Genomic DNA, 20549 nt, shown 5'->3' with positions numbered 1-20549 from the left:
GACACTCTCTTCCTTTCTTCTCCCCTGCCAGTCATTTCTGTGGGGGTGTTAGCTCCCTGCTCTGGCACACTGGTCTCCCTTATTCCTCTGCACCTTTTTTGAGCACAAGTCCTGTTGTCGCACCCCTTGACCTGGCTTTGTCGTACCAGTCAGTGCTTGGGAATGCTGGAGCAAATTCCCTTGTTTTAGCTGTGAAGTTGGTAGCAGAAAGTATATATTTATAAAGCCTGCAGGCGTAATGGCTGTTTCCTGTCCCTGGGCTGACTTTTAAATGTATGAGAAAAGTTAATCAAAGACATCCGTAAGCTGTTCATGTATGGATTTTACTATTTAGTTATAGATCTTCTTTTGGGGTAATGTTTCTCTGAAGGGAGCTTGACAGAGCAGATGCCATTTTGCCTGGGAATGCATTTCTGGTTTTGGCCAAGTGAAGAGCTGCCACTTCAGCTGTGGGATTTGGATGATTGCGTGAACATCCTGCCACATGAGATTAGAGTGGCGGTACTACCTCCCAGCTTCAGGATATGAAAGATCCGCCTCTTCATTAGGGCTTACATATGTGGCAGCTGAAGTGAGGAAGAACAGGAGAAAAGAGAGAAGCAATTTAAGAAAACCAAAGGCAAATCTTCTGAGCTAAAAGGTGATAACGAGGGGAGGGAGGCTGAGATCTCATTACTGTTTACTCATGGAAAGGGAGGGGAACAACAACAGATCAATTGTTACTGGCTTTATCAAAATAATTGTCAAGTGCAAGATATTGCAGTTGCAAGTGTAATACTAATACTTAAAAAAAGACAGTCAAAGCACGTGAAAGGAATTTGTGTGGCTTCTATTCATGCACATGCGTTTGTGTTTCTGATTTCAGCAGACAGAAGGAGGGGCACAGACAGATGGACAGCAATCACAGACACAGAGCAGTGAGAATACCGAGAGCAAATCCACTCCAAAGCGACTTCATGTGTCTAACATTCCCTTCCGCTTTCGAGATCCTGACCTTCGGCAGATGTTTGGGGTAAGTTACTAGCACCTTTAAAGGAATGATAGATTCTCCTTCCCCACAGGTGGGACACGTGGTGGTGGTGTATTTGTGTGAAGGAAAATGAAGCACACTTTGAAATACTTGCAGGACTAGAACAATTGTTAGCATTTACCTCAGCTGGTAAATACACATGAAAACTATAACGGTGGTGTTCATATCAAGATGTTCAGTGTAACCTAACAATTGGTTTGGAAAGAAAAAACAAACCACAAAATGAAACTTCATCTTATTTCCCAGTAAAGGCTAGGATTAAACATTGACTTAATATATCCCTTGCAGAGCACTGTTTTTCAGTTGCTTAGAAACTTGTTGAAATATTTATGTCTTTCCTCATGATCTGTGATGAAAAATTGCTGCAAGGAGTTGGCCAACTAGCAATTGCATGTGGAAAAGCTAGTGCAAGTCAGATGGTATTTTATATTGTGTATAATATACATTCTGTTTCTTCTGACCAAATAGTTTGCCTTCCCTAATCTTTGTATGCTATTCATCATTCTCAGTTTATAAGCTTTTTGGGGAAGAGTTTGTTTGCATGAGTATAGGTGGTGACTCATTCCCTGTGAACAGAGATAAATGAGCTAGATGCTTCATGACCTAACCTACAGGTGAAGTTATCTACCTGTATATCATCATCAGGAATATTTGACTTGTTTGATCCTTGATTGATGGCACATTCAGAAGTCTTCAGAAATAAATCTTATTTTATAAAGTTCAGAGTTGCTGCCTGCTTAAGATGCAGTGCAGAGGACTCAGGATAGACTAAAGCTTAAACAGGGGAAGTTTAGATTGGGTATAAGGAGGAAATTCTTTCCTGTTAGGGTGGTGAGGCACTGGAATAGGTTGCCCAGGGAGGTTGTGAATGCTCCATCCCTGGCAGTGTTCAAGACCAGGCTGGACGAGGCCTTGGGTGATACGATTTAGCGTAAGGTGTCCCTGCCCATGGCAGGGGGGTTGGAACTAGATGATCTTAATGTCCTTTCCAACCCTAATTATTCTATGATTCTATGAAAGCTAAGGTTCCTCTTGCCACCTTTGGCTTTTAGTATGTACCTTGGCCCTAACTATATACCCAGCTGCTCCTCCAAATTTTGCAGTATTTCTGTTTCAGTTGTTGCATCTGTTGAGCCATCTGTGTTGTCCTAATTGACAACAAATAAAACATAAGCAGCTGCATGCCCTTGCAGCAAAGGTGGCCATCCGCACCTTGGGCTCTGTTAAGACTGCATCTGGAGTATTGTGTCCCGTTTGGGCTCCCCTGTGCAAGAAGTGCACTTTGTGTAAGTGAAATACTGGAGCAAGTCCAGTGAGCACCACTAAAGCGGTCAGGGGGCTGGAGAGCATGGAATGCGAGCGGAGCCTGAAACCTGGGCCTGTTCAGCTTTGAGAAGAGAAGGCAGAGGGGGGATGTTTTTGTTGTCAGCAACTACCTGCTGAGAAGATACAGAAAAGATAGAACCATAAAGTCAGCTAGGCTGGAAAAGACTTTCAAGATCATCAAGTCTAACCATTACCCCAGCACTGCCAAGGCCATCACTAAACGATATCACTGAGGGCCTCATCTACACCTTTTCTGAACACTTCCAGAGACGGTGACTCCACCACTGCCCTGGGCAGCCTGTTCCAATGCCTGAGCACCCTCTCAGTGAACAAATTGTTCCTAATGTCCAATCTAAACCTCCCCTGGTGCAGCTTGAGGATGTTTCCTCTTGCCCTGTCACTTGTTACTTGGGAGTAGAGACCAACTTCCACCTCACTGCAACCTCCTTTCAGGTAGCTGTAGAGTGATTAGGTCCCCCTGAACCTCCTTTTCTCCAGGCAAAGCCATCTTCTCAGATGCAGCCGGATTGTTTTTGCTTGTGTGTAATGATGAGATGAGAGACGACAAATACAAGCTGGCACATGGGAAATTTTGATCACATATCAGGAATTTTTTTTAATTGTGAGGGTATTTAAATACTACAGCATGTTGCCTGGAGAGGTTGTGGAGCCTCCATCCTTAAAAGACATTTGACTTGACTGGCCAACCAGGTCTCATTAGACCTGTTTTGAGCAGGGGTTGCACTAAATCACCTCTGGAGGTACATCCCAGCCAAAATTAGGATTCTGTGATTGTGTTGCAAAAGGCCTGGGTTTGCTTCTGTCTTGCTCATACATTAGATTGTCACAGTCTTTGACATCCTTGGGAATGTTTTGAGGGTGAAACTCATCTCCTGGCAATCTGCAGCTGCCGAATCTTCAGTCACTTGCTCTGCTTTTGTGTTCCTAGCTTGCTTTTTGCTGTTGCAGGGCTGTGCAGTAGGCAGTTCCGTCCGGTTTGGATAAACCGGTTGCTGAAATCACAGCCAGTTCTTGGACCACCTGCTACAATCTGTATTTAGCACATCCTGATCTGTGCTACTGCTGCTCCCCTTTCCTGGGAGCTGCATTGCTGACATAAATTGTTCCACATTGTTACTGCCCCTTCCTTGGGGACCAGTACTTGGCTTGATGACTGGCCCCTTTCACACTCACTCACATTGATGCTATTCTTCCCTGAGCTCCTGGTGTGGGGAACATGGATGGAAATGAAAGATGTCCCTGTCCTGGTGACTCTTACCTCTGCTTTGCAGATTGGGAGACCCAAGCAGTTTTAATGAACTGCTGTCTTGAGAAGGGGCTTGCGGAAAATGCAGCCTAATTGTTTGCATTAAAGTTTCCTGTTCTCTTTTGGGCCCATATGGTGCCATTTGTTGTACATAGAAGGGGTGGGGAAATACGCTATATGAGTTGGTTTCTGGTATTCCTCAAGTCATTTAGTTTTTCATTTAGGTGGTTTAGTTTTTCTCTAAACATAATCTCAAGTTCCAGCACAGTGATGTGATTTTAAGTTGGTACATTGCCCATAAAGCCTTTTGCTAGTTCACCTGGCCCTGTGTTTTCTGAAAGGTATGCCTGCCAGAAGAACATTCATCTTTTGGGTCACAAAAAAAGCATGTGCCATTTTCCTGTAATAGAAAACTTTGCTACTTTGCCAATGAAATAATCAATGGTTCTTGCACATCTCCCTTTTTCACTGATTGCCGCTTCTGTCAGCATGCTCCGAGACTCAAGCAGGAGAGAGTTTCTCTCTGAATTCTCCTTGCTCCTGTTTCTTTTCTAGGATCAGGATGCTCTCCCTTGGGTGACTCACTGAAACCTACCCTCTTTCCTATAGGAGACTCATGGTTGTCTTAGTCTTCAGCTGCGCCTAGCCTGTAACATCTCTCCCCCCATCTCTTCCCTCTCCCTTCTGTGTGTCAGGTCACATCTCTTCAACGTCATATCTAAGAGACTCAAAATCCTTGCCTGGAGTGATTTTCCCAACCTATTGTACAAAGAGAGGAATTGGGTAGACAGCAAAGCCGTGGAGGAAGAAATAAAAGTGATGGTGGGGGGGGAGTAAAGAAGTCCCCTGAGGATGGAGCAGCATGCAAGAGGTCATTCGAGTCCTGAGGCGCAGAGCAGTAGCTAATGCTTTCACCCAGACTTGAGTAGAGGTGGACTTCAACTGTGGTGTCCCATGTGTGCTTAAATGGATGTTACATAACACTTTCTAAGCCTTCACCATTTGAAAAAGCTACAGACTGAAGGATTTCGTGACAAATTCAAGTTATGCATGTTTCAAACCACCTCTCTCGCCTAGTATGTGTTTCTAACAGGTCCCTCAGATATCTGCAGGAACGGAGCAAACATTTCCTTACGTATATGCTCCTTATAGGGAGGCAAATAAAATAGGCTGCTTAAACTGGGTAATATTTACTTGACATTTCATGATGCCAAGAAAACGACTTCCAGAAAGCTTCTAGAAGGAATAGGTCATTTTTTAATGCATGCAATACTGCACCCACTGTGGAGTAAATCAATAGTTGACCTTGTTCTAGCAGATAAAGAAGAGTTAATAGCTGACCTGAAATCCCATCGTTGCCTAGGTACCAGTGGTTGTTATTTGTCTGTATTTGCTTTGTGCAAACAGAATATGGCATCAAGCAGTAATGTAAGGAGCTTTAGAAGACTCTGTTTCTTCAAGTTTAAACAATTGGCAGGATAACTGCTTGGGAAGGTATCTTTAAAAGGGAGGCGTTAATGGAAGCTATGAAGTATTAAACAAAATCGTATTGATGGCCAAAAAGACATGATTACACAGTCACTGAAACTGTGTTAATAAAACTCAAAGTATCCTGCACCTTAGGGAGGGAGGGAGGATGAAGAGGATGAGGGTGTAAATGGCAGGAAATACAATTGTAAACTTAAAAGAAGCAGGTGAGAAGGGACATACGCTAATCATGGAGATAGTGGTGATATGGGTTCAGAGGAGAAGGCATCAGATTTGTACATGCAGAGAGAAAAGATCTAGGTGTAGGTACAATATAAAATTAGGGAATAGTTGTGTGTTTTGGAGAAAAACCACCACAAATAACAACAAAACAAACGAACAAACAAAAACCAAACAGAAAAAAGAACAACAAACCCCCCCATCTTGCTGTGTTTAAGAGATGGTATTTGGACCATATTGTGGTTTTGTATATAATTTATAACAAAGGAGGATAAGAGTGCTTGCTAATATTTACAATCCAGCAGATGTAGATAAGCAGCATCCAAAGATAACAGCCAAAGCAAGGAGCTGTTTTGTTCATTAATGTTAATTTTTAGCTAATTCTTGTGAAATAGGGGAATTGCAGAAGGCTAGAGCACTGCCCACCCGGATTCACCGTTGAAAGAATTGAAATGGATGACCCAAAGAGCTGCAAACTATCTAACTATATATTGGTCCAAGATAAAAACTAATTTGGGAGAGTTTTTAAAACCGTTAGAATCTAAAGAAATCATTTAATATCTATTCAGTGTGACTTTGTATAATGTAATCTACGTCTTTGCAGATAAATGCTGTCTTGCCTATTTTGGCAAGATTGTACAAAGCGATACTGATGCAGTTGAACATTGCCCAACCACTTGAATTCATCCAAGTGACCAGTGTCAGTTTTTAACAAGAAGAGTACGTATGTCAAATAAACACAACGCATCAGAAGGATTAAAAACCTTTTAAATGATAGATAATAAGTTGTAGTTACTGGGGAGAAATTGGTGATCAAGACTGTTTCAAGTGTCAGTTTCCCCAGGGGTCTGTGTCAGTCACAGTCCGGTTCAGTATCTGTATCTCAGCCTATGGAGACAGTGCTATTAAAACCTTGCCAGTAAGGTTTGTGGTTAAAAAACTATTTGAGGAGGAGGAAAGCGAAAGATAAGGTTCCTCTTAGAGAATTACTTGAAATGCCTGGTTAACTGATGATAAATCCAACAAAAACATGTTTGATGCAACTCAGTGCAGAGAACCGAGTATGTGGAAACCAGGGTGTGCTTGTAGGTTGGATAGCTTTCTTTGGAAAACACTGATTTGGGAGAGTACTAGTGATTGCTGAAGACATATGCTTCAACAGTGCAAAGGGGGATGGGGTATTAGGCTGAAGGAAGGATGTGTTCTTAATCATGTTCAAAGACAAAAAGACTGTGACTGCATAAATTTGTTCAGTTCCGAGATCAGTTTAGGACCAAAAAAATAATCTTGGGCTTTGAAGATGAATGGCTTTTTAACTGTGTAAGGTGTTGGGTACATGATTTACTCAGTTTATTAAAGAGAGGTTGGAAGATGACAAATCTGTTCTGTACAGGTGCTTATGCATGGATGATACCTACTAATAGAGGGTTTAGGTCTTGTTTACAGTCATAATAAGATTTTCCAGTTGGATGCTGAGATTTAACACAATTAACCTTGAAATAAGAGAAAAAATCTGAGTTGTTTAGGCTAATTTAAACAATGGAGCAATTTACCAGGGAGTGGAAGAGTTTCCAACAGTGTTAAAAACAAGTTATCAACTCCTCAAAATCTTACTGTCCAGTTTCTGAGGGGTGTTTGTTGGCTAGTGCTTGTAAGGACTCTGATGTGAAGGTAGCAGTCCTCATAACTGCTGTCCCCTTCTTTACTGGACTATGTATACAGAAGGTAAGTTCACCTTTCTCTCAACATGTTTCTGGTCCTTTCAACATTGTGCTGTGGTAGTGCATGTGGTTGTACCTCATGGATTATAGCTTCAGTCATTCCCTCTCAGGCTTCAAAAAGCAGTTTTCCTCCCAGTATAAAATTTGCTAGGATGCTCTGGTTAGTTCAGGACTTCAGAGTCAGATGGACTTCACTCTCCTGGGGAAGATGGATGCTGGATTGGACTGCTGCAAGAAGAAAATCCATCTGTTCTCAAGCCGAATCATCAGTTATCTCCACAAAGACAAGCAAAGTGGATCGTTTGGTAGTTCTGTGCACTAAATCCTTCTTATCTGTTGAAAGAGCCAGCGGTATGAGGAGTCAGAATAGATGGTTCTCAGAATTTAGAATTACAGAATAGTTTGGATTGGAAAAGACCTTCAAAGGTCATCTAGTTCAACCCGCTTGCAATGAGCAGGATTCAACTACATCAGGTTGTTCAGAAGAACCATGTCCAGCCTGGCCTTGAATGTCTCCAGGGGTGGTGCATCCGCTGTGTCTCTGAGCAACCTGTGCCAGTGTTTCACCACCCTCCGTGTAAAAAATTTCTTCCTCCCATAAAGCCTGAATTTCCTCTTGTAGTTTAAAACCATCACTCCTCATCTTATTGCAACAGTCTCTGCCCATCTTTCTTATAGGCCCCTTTTAAGAACTGAAAGGCTGTAATAAAGTCTTCCCAGCATCTTCTCTTTTCGAGGCTGAACAACAAGCTCTCTCAGCCTTTCCCCATCAGAAATGGTGAAATGCTCTTTGCTCAAGAATCTTCAACTTTGTTAAAAGAAGGAGATAGTGTAACATAAAAATAAAGGACTGTGTTGATGACAATTGCAGATGAAGGTGGGGTAGCACCATACAGGGTGTAAATTCTCTCAGGCTCTGGCTTCAGATGGAGACATCAGCTTTTTAAAAGCATGCTCACTCCATGGCTACTACTTGCAGGCTGTTAAGTATTTCTGCTGGAGAACATCATCAGCCTAAGTTGATAAATGGTCTTTGTGTGTTACCACCTACATCAGTAATAATGCATAGCTGTTTTATATTAAGATGACCATTCTGTCACATTTGATAACTTTCTATTAATGAATTTATTAATAACTTATTAAAGGTGACAGAATGGTAGTGTCTTTTTTTATTTTTAACACTGGATTTTAAAGGAGGTGATGTTATTATCCTTTTGTTCTCCAAGCATAGTTCATATCTCTTCTGCAAATTTCTTTATGGTGTATGCTTGTGTTGACCACTGCTTTGTATGACCCAAGCAACACAGCTCTGAGCTCAGATATTTTTGGAAGCTCTTGTAGACTTTAGGTCTCAGCCTCTGGGGAAACATTTTGGCACTTTGCGCTTCCTAAAATATCTTAGTGGATATGATATCTCATACAACTTCATTCTGGTGTCAAGAGTGCAGAACACCTCCATAAGCCTGGAGTTTGAGGCTAAAGCGATGACAAGCAGGATTAGAGCTCTTTCTCACCAAGATTTTGGTAGAATTTTAAGTCTGCATTTGCCAGTAAATAAATTTGAATTCACAAGTAATTCATGATACACAGGCATTAGCAGTGGTAGAAAATTACTTGTTAGGTGTTGAGGTAAGTAGGTAAATAATAGGATAGACCAAGAGGCTGTGATCTGAAGGTGTTGATGCCGTGAGGCCTGAAGTACAGTAGTAGGAAGGTAGATGAAAGGGACTCTGGTTTCTGAGTGGATTGGACACCTGAAGGAGGAAAATTCTGTCTTCTGGATATCAAGATGTATTTTAGGGTTATTTGTCTCCAAATAGTTCTGGCCACCCATCACACATAACAAGTCCTATGTTTCAGTACTGGATAACAACCATTCTGACACAAGGTGGCCTCTTTGTGATGGTTCTTGTTTCCAGGCTCTTCCTGCAGTGAGAGAGGTCCAGCCCTGTCACAGGACAGGATTTTGTTCCTGCTGAAATTGGTTAGAGTTTGAAGGGGCAATGCTGTTCATACTGATGTCTTTTACCAGGCCCATTTCTGGAATTGCCTTTTGCAAAGGACTTGTGTGTTCAGTGCTGCTTGAGCATCCTGTTTTGCACAGTTATGCTGGGGACCACAGTACTTCTGCATAGGGGTGCTTGCTGCAGCTACTGTACTGTCTGTTTTGCTCTGCAAAAGCTGTGTGCTTATGCCACAGGACATAGAAACTGGAGTGGCCATCTGGTGGAAGGCAGCGATGAATGGATCATACATTTAACTGAGATTTGTTTAGGTTTTCATACGAGTCTGCAGTGAGACAGGGCTGAATGTCATTTGGGAAACGATGCTGTGCTGTAGCTGGTGGATTTACTTCCATAAAAGATCTGGATAAAATTACCTGGAGTTGTCTTTTTATAACCCAGTTTTCTATGGATTCAGTCTGTATGTCTGAGTCCTCTCAAATTGAGTTTTGAGTGTATGTTGCTTTTGTGAGCATGGGTTCGAGTAGCTTTTCCATTGCAGCAGTGCCAGGTTACAGTGCAGTCATACCTCTGGGAATGGTGGAAGGCAGGAAGGAGCTGGAAGGGTAGACCTGGAAGCTGGCCTGGTGTTAAGATCTCTGGACAGTACCCTGTGGTACTGTTCTCCCCCATCTCACTGTTCTGTGTGAAAATCTTTTATTTGTGAGTCAGAGCATAACAAATGACTGAGAAACTACGTTCCTTGTCACTTTATTTGCTGGGGTGGCTGCAGTCTGTAAATCCTATTAGAAATCTTTGCTGTTTGTGTGGCTTCTTGTTAAAAGCCTGGTTTCGTAGAAAACGTGTTTTATTGGGCAACAGGTCAACCCTAATAAGGGCTTGGTGGTGCTTGTTTACTGTCTGTTCAGTTGGTAAACTATGGTAGTGCTTTGGTTTATAAATCCTCAGTGTTTCCATCTTCCTGTCAGCAAAGCATACTGGTGTAGCTTGGCTGAAGAGGGTTGGCCCACCTCAGCTTTAGGTGAGGAAGTTCATGTACTGATAGCAGCATAGCTCTGGCAGACCCCATGCTGCCATAATTAAGCACTGACTAATACATGGTACTATGTGACAGATGTTCTGAGCTGAAAGTATATCCTGTGGAGCTGGGAGCTAGGGTAAGGATGCTCTCTGCAGCATGGACCTATCCTGTATATGAAATGCTCTTGCTTAAGTCTGAGGACCTGAAAAGGCTTTTTTGACCATCTTTGAGAAGGATCTGTTTGGTGTCTTCAAGGTTTGATAGTTCACTGCACTCATCTTTGAGTGAATTTTGCAGGGCCAGTGCAAAGCTGGTGTGAATACAGAGCTCACTTGGAGGGATGTGAGGTCATTAATGGTGTCTCACCACTACCTTTTGTTGTTCTGTAATTTCTAGAGAATTTGTCTGATATTCCCTCTTGTTAGCATCTTTAGGGTTAAGTTATTTGTCTGGTATGTATTGGAGCTGATTTTGAAAGATCTGGACAGGGAGAGGAGGCAGGGCCAGCTGGAACAGAGTATACAGGAGAGGCCCTACCAAACTGTCAGTGTTTTGGAAGGCAAAAGCTTTCTGGTGCCAGATCTCTTAAATTTAGTATATATAATGGAGTTATGGCCTCTGCAGGAAAAATCTGCTGCCTTCGTGGCATCTGGGTGGAGAGAAACACACAGCATGTGTATACCTTTCTTTGCACCATTCCCTTGCATCTGTGATAAGATACATAATGTTCAAGCAAGAAAATTGCGTTCTGGTCATAGCTGATGTCTGTTAATATCTTTATGCCTCTTAAGACTGTTATTTTCCACAGCCCCTGCTACTGTTATAGAGGAGATGATTCTCATTTACCTGCTTTACAGAAAAATAAGTAGGAGCTTGTACAAGGTCACTCCAGGGAATGGAGCTCTAAGTTAAAATAAGCTGCAGTAGCTATGCCATGGCATGAGTGGAAGTGTGTGTGTCTATCAATCCATCATATGGCATGTGCATGAGCAGTTCATGGAGGAGGCTTCTTGCATGACTTGACGTGTGATGGGGGATGCTGGTTTCTTGGTCACACTACTGTGTGTGACTGTGAAGCTTTTTAAGTCTCGGAGGGGAGCATCTGAAATGTGTAGTCCTGCAATGCCTTCTTCAGAGGCTATGAACTCTGCCAAGGATTTTTTTTTCCTTGGCTGCCGTGCAGGATTGGAAATAGAAGTTCTTGGTGATCATTGAGTGAACAAATCAAGTCTGAGCAAAGTGATTCATGTATTCAAGGTTAGAGATTAGAGGGTTAGTGCTCATGGATGACCTAAGTATGAGTTTTGTTTTATTTGGATAGCCCCTCTGTCTGCTAGAAAATACAAACATGCCTGTATACACGATCTTAAAAAATTACTATGAGGGCATTTGGTGTTGACCCTTGTATTTAAATGGCCTAGCATTTTCCATACAAAAATTGCGACCTTTCACTAAGGAGCTCTTAAAACTTCCATTGTTTGCAGTAGGCTGTTGACATTTGGTAGGCCAAGCAACATCAGAGAACAAAGTGCCTTTTTATGTTCCACTAAATTAGATTCAGCTTTGAAGGAGATACAAACTGTTAAAATGGACTAGTTCTTTTTTTCCCTGCTTTCATTCTTCAGGAAAAGTCTGGCATGCTACCCAAGCAAAAGTGCCTCCAGGGCTGGACCTGCTGTAGCCATTGCAGCAGCAATGACAAGAGCCTTGGTGTTAGGAGCTGTCAGAGCAGCTGTGACAATGGCTGCAACAGTCTTGAAGAGCCCAGTGCATGTCCTTCTGCTTCATAGCCATGCTACTTTCTTCCAGGGAATTTCATAGAGCAGGAAACCCCTCCCCAGCAAACCTCAGTTCAGCAGTTAGCTCCTGTTGTCTCTGCTTCTTCTCTCCCAAGCAGGTCCTTCCCTCCTGCCTCCTCAAACACCCTCAGCTCCTAGGTAGAAAAGAGACTGGGGCCGCTTGCACGGGTGGATGTAGCCCGTTGCAGTAGACATCAAGCCTGTGCTTGCTGCAGCCTTAGGATTTGGTGATCTTAATTCTGTCATCTAGGAGATTGTGTACCTCCATCATCTGCAGGGCAGGGAGGCAGCCCTGTCACCTCTCGTGGAGCTAGGTCAGACCACTGGTGTTCAGCATTACCACCAGCTTTTTGTCAGCCACAAGCCATGAAACGCACAAGACAAGGATTTCCTGTTGGTGTGGGAGCCCTGTGCAGTGCACTGAGCCCAACGGGGCTGGCAGGCAGCGCTGGCAGCAGTACCCGAGGATCCAGGCCCAGCTGGGTGTGGAGAAAGGGGAAGATGGCATGGCATAATTGTGCACCAGAAGCTGCACAGTTTGTTCTCTTTCAAGATGATTCTAATGAGGTAGAAAATGGTGATTTTTTTTTTTTTAAGTTTGTTTTTTTTCTTAGGCTTTGAAGATTCTGAAAATAATTCTGGCATTTGCATTTATAGAGAGCCCAGCTTTTCAGTGTGTGTGGCAAGGCTAGGCAGCCGAACTGATATGGCCAGGGCCAGATCCTGCTCTTGAGCAGCATGTGCTGCTTTCCATTCCCTTGTGTTTCCCAAAGCCTTAATGCTTTCCTGACCCTTTGAGGCACTTCAGAGCAGTAAATCGTCAAAAACTTAATATTTATTCCTTTTGTTGAGCTAGGTTTTTGCAGGATTGGTGAGCTCTGTCAGTTTACCTGCAGGTGAGAATGAAAACAGGGACCAGCTTCAAGAAGCTGGTGAGACCGGACAAGGGAGTAGGGGCAGCCCTGCAGCAGCTGGGGGCTGTTAAATTGGTTCAGCCCCTGTCGTGTAACGACACTGAAATAGTCTACCAAGAAAGCAATCATGACTGATTTCTTTCATGGCAGTGCCCAAGTCATATGCAACAAAGACAACAAAAAGCAATCAACAGCTAATCTCCTTTATAGAGAAGCCCACATCAAGCATGGGATAGAAATAGAAAACGTATTTTAGCTGTGATTGGCACAGCAGTGGTCAAAAGAGGATCCAGCATGGATCAAGCCTAAGCTATTGAGATGTTGAGGTTTCAAGGAAGATGCATGTTTACATTAGCATTATTCAAACTTTGTGTAACGTAGGATATTGTGAATTCAATTGTTCTTGGGATGAATAGAAGATCCAGTATTGTCCTTAAACAATAGAACAACAAAAACAGCATCTGTGAACCAACATTTGTAAAAGAATACAACTATCTCCTTCTCAAGGATGGGAAATGGAAGCAGACACAGACTATAGCTAAAATTGCTGCAAGTATTTTGCTTGCTTACAGGCAGTTGTGGAGTGCTTCTTCAAGGGACTTAATAGCTTTTTATTGCTTTACATATTCAGAACTTCTCCTCAGTCTTTGTGGCTCACTGTTGTAAATGTCCCATATTTGCAAATCTGGCCGCAAGTCTTTCTTCAAGCAGGGTACCCACAGAATGAGCATTATACCTATTTGGCTCCACATGGAAATGTTAATAAAAAAAAAAGGCAAATACAATATTAAGAGCACCATGGCAAAGAGTAGTGTCCCAGTGTGCAGAGCCTGTGGTCATCGTCTTTCCTAACCTGAAACCATCCTTTCTTCTTTTGACCCTTCCTTCATTTGCTACCACCTGTAAATCTTCTGCAAGCAGCAATATCAAACCCACGTTGATGGAAGCTTCCATAAATAATGGGGTAGGAAAGATGCTCAGATACGGCATTTGTCTTGAGTGCAATATTCATCTCTAGAGTGAAGACCACTCTATATATATTTTACTGAAAATGAGACCTTAGACCTGTGTTTCCGGAGAGAAGACCTCCAGTTTTTGGAAACACAATATTGGTAATACCTTTAGCGATAGGCTGCTGTTCTGAATTTGGCCAGTTCAATAAATATACTTACATATGATCCAAGTAGAAGGATATGATCCATGTATGGTTCCACAGAGTGTGATAATCTCCTTTCTAGCTTGTAGCTCTTGTTTCCCACTTTTGCTCTGTGCTGCGTAGAAAGCTCTTTGGAGCCAGTGTGGGAACAGAGTAGCGGGGTCCTGCTTTCCCCAGGGTCTCCAGGCTGAGAATAGAGGTCAAAATCTTATCGTATATGAGAAATTTGCATAGGTTATCAACAGCCTGCTGTATGTCACAAGTTGAAATTTAATGATCCTTTTTTGAAGAGCAAACTGTTGGGAGATGGCCATTTTCATGGTTTCTGAATCTGTCATTAATCGTTGTGAAGGCTTGGAGTTTTGGGAAATAAAGGGAAGGTGGGAGGAAAGGAGATTCAGAGTTTGGAATCCCTGAGCTTGGGTGTCTTATGTGACTATCTCCTCCAGAGAAACAAATTTCTTTTTGTGATAGCCACTTCAGGAGGAAGATGAAATGCTGAATTGCATTTGGGAAATGTTGTTAGATGTCTGAGATGAAATCGTATAACCATGTCTTAGATGAAATAGAATGAAGGAAGAAAGAATTGTTTAGATTAAAAGGGAGGAAAGAAAAGCAACCTTAAATCCCTAAAACGCTTCTGGAGATTGTTTTTCTTCCTGTAGACTTCTGTGAGAAAACCTGGGGTCTGTGACCAAGAGGATCCTCATGTCCTAACCCAAGAGAACTGGGTCATGTCACTGAGATTTTTATGCCTTTGCCTGTATGATAGAAATGGAAATATTCTCAGCTCCCTTCTTGTGCTCAGCCAGCCCCCAAAAGGTAGGAAAAATGGACTGCCAAAAGTAAATATTTTCTTCTCTCCCCCCCCTTGTCTCTCTGCAGCAATTCGGCAAAATCCTTGATGTAGAGATAATCTTTAATGAGCGTGGCTCGAAGGTAAGTCCTGTTTTTGTACCCGCTTCTCTTGTTTTGATTGCAGAGTAAAAGGCAGTTCATTGCCTAGAGAATATCCTCTGTAGAGATCAGCAGGAATTAGTGTGATGGGGGAAGGGAAAAGCTATTTTGGGGACTGTCTCCTGTTCCCTCTGACTCCAGACTCTGAGCATGGTCATTTCTGGGCAGCATGTACAAATGCTCCTAGACACTCCTATCCATAATGTGGGATCAGATTCCCCAGCCTTTTGAACAAACAGGGAGTCAGTCACTTAAGCCTTTGTACCAACCCATTCCCATTGCACTAGCAATGGATACCCTGTGGGGAAGGCAGAACAAGGTAAAACAGCTTTGAGTGATGGGAGACTGTAAGAACAAAGCCTAAGGCCCCTAACCCTCAAACCGTATTTCTTTTGCATTAAAATACTTCTATAGAAAAAGCATCATATCTCATATGTGAAAGGATTTTATTTACTCTTATTTTGCAGACTTAGTTGGCACTTCTGAGATACTGACCTTTCGTGTTTGAGATATTTGATGCTTAATACAAGCATTCTCAGTCCACTTGCCCTGCCCAGTGTGGACCTCTTCCCCCTGAATTTGCGCTCACACATCTATTTTCATCTTACAGATGTGTTAAGAGGGATGCTTTGTTGAGGGTTAATGGTAATAGTTTATTTCTCTGGAGATGAGATTTCAAATGTTGCTCAGGTCAGCTGCAGAGAGAGTCAGTGATCTTTGTCCTAATTGGCAATTGGTTCTCCTCACATAACCAGTATCACCACAATGACAAATTGATGTGATTCTCTCTCTGCCCAGGAGGTTCAGCACTGGAATAGCAGGGAGTTTTGCAGGTCAGGAGCAAGGTGCATTGCCAAAGCTCTATGGGGGAAGCTTGCACAGTGCATGTCTATACTCTGCTTGACTTAATCAATGCTAAGATTCCCATTTTCAATTAAAACAAAATTTCCCTCCTCCCCCCACACACGTGTGTGCACATGTGTGCATGCACACAAGAGATTTTGAAGTTGCAATTCATCTAAGCAGTTTTGGTTTAGAGTCTATGTCTTTCGCTTGGATTTGAGGTTCACAGTCTTAAGGTGGCCTCTTTGCTTCAACATACAACCTGGGGTATGTTCATGTTCAGAGCCCTCCGCAAATTTCTACCCATGTTGCCCAAGATGCATTCTGAAATTCTTCAGTGTCTATATTAGCTGGAAACCAGAAAGCAGTTGTGTATAGAAAAGGGATGAGCCTTAGCCCTTTCCCCATCCTTTGTTTGTGCTTAATACCATGGTTTTGGTGGGTGTTTTTTGTTGTGGGTTTGCTTTTTTTTTTTTTCTTTTTAATTAGATAGTCTGAACAAGTCAATGTCTGCATGGCTTAGCTAGAGAGTTCTATGTCCCTCTGTGAATACAAATCTATAGGCTTTACCCAAACAGCTATGCTGAGTTTGTAAATATTTATTCTGCTCTTGGCTGTTCTTATGATATTTATAGGCCAGACCTATCTGTGAATTAGTCTTGATTTTAGTCATTTCTATTTGGCTTTGGGAATAGCCTCTGGCCTCTATCAAATCCCTGCTTGTTTGGATGTAATTGCAAAAGAAAGAACAAAAATAACTGGCCTGGCAAAGTGGTGAGCTCTATCCTTCGTCCCCCACTGCCTGTGCTTTCCAGAGCAGTATTTCCCTCTCTGCACATGAACTTCACTCCCTCTTTTCCATCCATACAACCCTGTATTAAAACGCCCACAGCTGCCCTTTCCCTTCTAGGCAACATTGACGTTGGTGTCTTTCTGTGAAGACAATTTATGACTTATGAAAAATACCTTGTGCAGTTGTTACAGCCCAAGGCTTCTGGTTTTCAGCTAAAACAAAAGTTACTGCTGAAGAGTTCCTTGATGAATTTTATCCTGGACCCTTAATAAATACATGAAAAAAGAAAGTGATCCAAAGAGATGTTCTTCCAGTCCTTTACCATGCAGTTTTCCACTGCTTTTTTGTCATCTTACAGCAGAAAGCAGTTGTAAAACTGATAGCCACTATGAGGAATGGGGCAGAATCTGAACAGAATGAAGAAGCACCCAAATAATAATTTTGTGGTGTCTTTGCATCCTTCTTTACCCAAAATAATTCCTGTTTTAAAAAGAATGCAAGATTATTCCTGCTTAGCATGAAAATGGGAGGCCCCAGTGTTTGAGTGGGGTGTAGCTGCACGAAGCACCTGGTATTCACATAATAATGGAAAAGCAATAGTTTGATCTGATGGTGAAGCAAAGGAAATGGATCTTTCTGGAGGCCACTCACTCACTCTTGGGTTCTTCCTCCACCTTAGGGAAATAAAATAAAAATCTGAATGCATTTTCCTGCCCTGTGGTTTCCCTTCTAATCTAATGATATGAAACCTCTCTCTCTTCTTCTCCTCCTCTCTCTTGGGAATCCGAAAGCAGATGCTCCTGCTGCCTGCCTTGTGCTGTGTTCTCAATGCTCCCTTCCCTTCCCTGGGTTCCTAAGGGTTGTAGAGTTTTGTGTATTATGTTTTGTAACTATGTAAAAGGTACAGTGGTAAATCCCAAACTGCCCTGGGTTCGCCCCCACCCAGTGTACAATGGGTTTGAGCAGCGCTTTGTCCCTGCCGAGATTTGGCAAGAGAACACTGCTGGGATCGCTCCAGTGCTGGTTGGTAGGAGGGACTGGAGGAAGTGTGTGGGTTGCATCCTTCCTTTTGAATCCACCTGAGATGAGCAGGCAGTGTTCTTCGACAGCCTGGGGGAACGATATCAAACTGGCTGTGTCCTTGGGGTTTCTGTGTGTTTAGGAAGTTTGGTGACCAAAGAGAGAGCAGCGTGTGTCCATCACAGCCTCCTCACGCCTCAGGTTCTTGCATTTGGCTTAGGAAATGTTATCTGTTGACTTTTGTATTGCATCAGAGTAGGAGACAGTTAAAAAATTAGTTTTGCTGATTCTCCTCTCAAAGCAGTGCAGATCCTTGTTTCCTAACTTCATTTCTGCCTGGATTCAATGTGTTTTAGTAGGATTATGTGGTCCCTGGTAGACATCACACTGATACCCATTTGCTACATATAACAAACAAGATACAAACTTTAAACATCCCTTCAGTTTCATTTTGGTTTGTTCTTGTTTAATAGAATGACATCAGTCTTCCCTTGATGTGTTCAGGTTTTTTGCTTGCTTCCAGGAAACTAGCTGTTTGCTTCTTTTATCCTGTTTACCGTTACATTTCTAGTTCTGACCCATATAAATGCCTTTAAATAGCATTCTGCTCATGTTTGCAGCTTACCATGCACTTCACTGGACCGTGAATAAAACACCTCCAGAAGAAGTATAGAGAGAGGATTCCTGCTCCTTTTGTTAGTGGAGGTGCATCCTCTAGATGCATATTTTGGCCCTGTTGTGCTGAACCGGACAAGTGGACATATTTTCAGAATTAATGCAGTCTGCCTGCATATCAAGTACCCTGTGGCATTCATAAAGCTGCAGGGGAAGAGAATCCAAGCTCTTTGCTCATCAGCTGTGTACCATGTGGTATGCCAAGATGTGCCCTCAATGACATTCAGAGACCAAGAGTGCGTAAGCACACAGCAAAATCTTGGCAGAATAGGGAGCAATAGGAGTTCATGTCAGTGCAGACTGCAAGCTCGTCGTTTCAGGATAGTGTAAGTTTATGCACTGCCTTCCACTTGGGAGTCCCAGATATCCCAAGTTTTTTGCAAATGACTGACGTGATAGAATCATAGAAGCACTTCAGATCTAATTAAGAAATGGGTCGCATAATAGTTTACATTGTGTCTTCACCAAGAAATTGCATCTGTGGCTGAGTTGAGTTCTCTAAGTAAAGAGGTACTAACTAAAATCTTGTGCACAAAGCAATGTGGAAACACTTAGGGTTTGGGTTTTTTTTTACATTTGCAGTTAACTGTAGGTTGAGAGTATGAATTTAGGGTTTGATAACTGTGCTGAAAAGACTGTATGCTTGCATGTCTGTTTATTTCTTCTTCGAATGGATTAGGTGCTTTGAGTTGAGCCACAAGTTTCCACTGAGTGAAAAAGATACCACCCCTTGTTACACAAAAAGAATTAGAGGTCTTGTTTTAATTTTAATTCTATTTTTATAATTTTTGTGCAGATGTCCTGAGTTGAACCAGAAATACAAATAGCGTTATTAACGCAAAGAGGCTTAAGAAATTAAGTGCCAGTGACCAGTGTTGCTTTCTCAGGTCACCAAATCCCTTTATAATGCCAGTAGCGTGAAAGAGACCTGACCTGTGTCCCTTTATCCTAGCTCAGTGAAGTACAGTTTTATGCCTTCAACTCTGTGATACTAAACTAACAAGTTAAATTAGTCCATACACTGAACTGTTTTATTTAAACTTGAATAATCAAGGCTGAAGTTGATGGCTTGATAGTATAAACTGATTTACTGCTCCCGTGGGAGTGCCTTCCCAGTAGTGCTTGTTTACTGTGCAGGGAGTTGAATTGAGGGCGCTAAATTAGCCAAAAACTGGCGCAGCAGTAAGAGAGAGAGAAAGGAGCTTGTCTTCTGCCAGCTTAGCTAGTTGAACTCGCAGACCATGCAGTAAGATCCACGTTTGATGGAAGGAAGAAGAGGAGCGCACAGCTGGGAACAATACAGGGCTGTGAAGCCCGTGACCTGGGTGGAAGCCCCTGGCCCAAGGTGGCTGGAGCTCCTCTGAAGCCCCAAGCTCCCTCTGCGCAGCTACTGGCCAGACTCCTGCTGTTCACTCCTGGCCTCTGCCCCCTTCTCGGTTTTGCAGGAGGGCTTGGCAGTGCAGCAACACAACAAGCAGAACCAGGGAAATGATCCAGCTTAAAAAAAAAAAAAGGATCCAGCCCTGCAGGGTTTTATTTTGAAGGTACGTTTTTGGGGGTTTTAGCCTGATTAATCCTTGCATCTGGTTCACCAGATTGCACAGGTACTCAGATGGGTGCTTTATGTGTATGCACCTGAATGCACTCCAAGTGTGGCACAGAGGCAAGGGAGGAGGTGGAAGAGCTGCTGAATGGTGGCAGCTTGGTGTGCACCGATTCCCTCACCAATTTGAAGTGTTCATTTGTGTGTAACTTCAGTAATGTGCTTCTGAATTTCATGCTGTGTTTCTGTCGGTGTATTCAGTCCTGCTCATCTCAGGTGGATTATAGCTGACACCCTCCTACTCTTTCCATATGCCTTGGAAACGGATAGCCTAAACTGCTGTCTCCTTGGCCATTTTTTCAGGCTCCTAAAAGTGTTTTTTCTCTCCTTATTTCCATTATAAACAAACAAACAAAAAAAAAAGAAAACCCACCCCCCCCCAAAAAAAAAACAGAAAAGAAAGAACTTGGTTAAAACCAATCACAGCAGCAGATAATGGCAAGGCCGGTTGCTAGCTGCGTGCTCCAGTGGTACAAGGCAAAGACGCTGCTGCTGAGGTGACTGGTCATAAACTGTGACAAAAGAAGGGTTAACAATGCATGGATTTCAAGGGGCTCTATTTAGTTTCCTTTGGTTTTATTTTCTTTTTTTTATTTTATTTTACTTTATTTTCTTTTTTTTTTTTTTTTTCTGTTTAATTTCTGTGTTCTGGCCACACCCAGGAGAACCGTCTGCTTTTGATTTCTCCCTTTACGGTTACATGGTAAATTTTCTTTCTCATTCTTCAGAGATGGAAACATTCAAATACTATAT

At 42.5% G+C, this 20549-nt stretch overlaps 1 protein-coding gene across 34 annotated transcripts in view; it reads left to right on the top strand.

Annotated features, from left to right (window-relative positions):
• The window catches only part of RBFOX2 (RNA binding fox-1 homolog 2), a 166655-nt gene that overhangs the window by 120714 nt on the left and 25392 nt on the right, over nt 1-20549 (top strand). For 29 of the 34 annotated variants that reach the window (XR_009741813.1, XR_009741811.1, XR_009741818.1 and 26 more), the window contains 2 exons: nt 866-1012; nt 14791-14844. Coding sequence is in view for 25 of the 34 variants with exons in the window: in XM_061445112.1 (XP_061301096.1) it covers nt 866-1012; nt 14791-14844 (201 nt within the window). In the remaining 9 variants the exon portion in view is untranslated. The remainder of the gene's footprint in view (nt 1-865; nt 1013-14790; nt 14845-20549) is intronic. The other 5 variants (XM_061445118.1, XM_061445110.1, XM_061445127.1 and 2 more) reach the window with 1 other exon arrangement.

Source organism: Pezoporus flaviventris, unplaced genomic scaffold (genome assembly GCF_033815535.1).
Source record: "Pezoporus flaviventris isolate CSIRO_AGI_PZ_B2104156 unplaced genomic scaffold, CSIRO_AGI_Pfla_v1 ptg000002l, whole genome shotgun sequence".
Lineage (NCBI taxonomy): Eukaryota > Metazoa > Chordata > Aves > Psittaciformes > Psittacidae > Pezoporus > Pezoporus flaviventris.
Note: the sequence above shows the minus strand (reverse complement) of the source record. Positions and strands in the feature narration are given on the sequence as shown.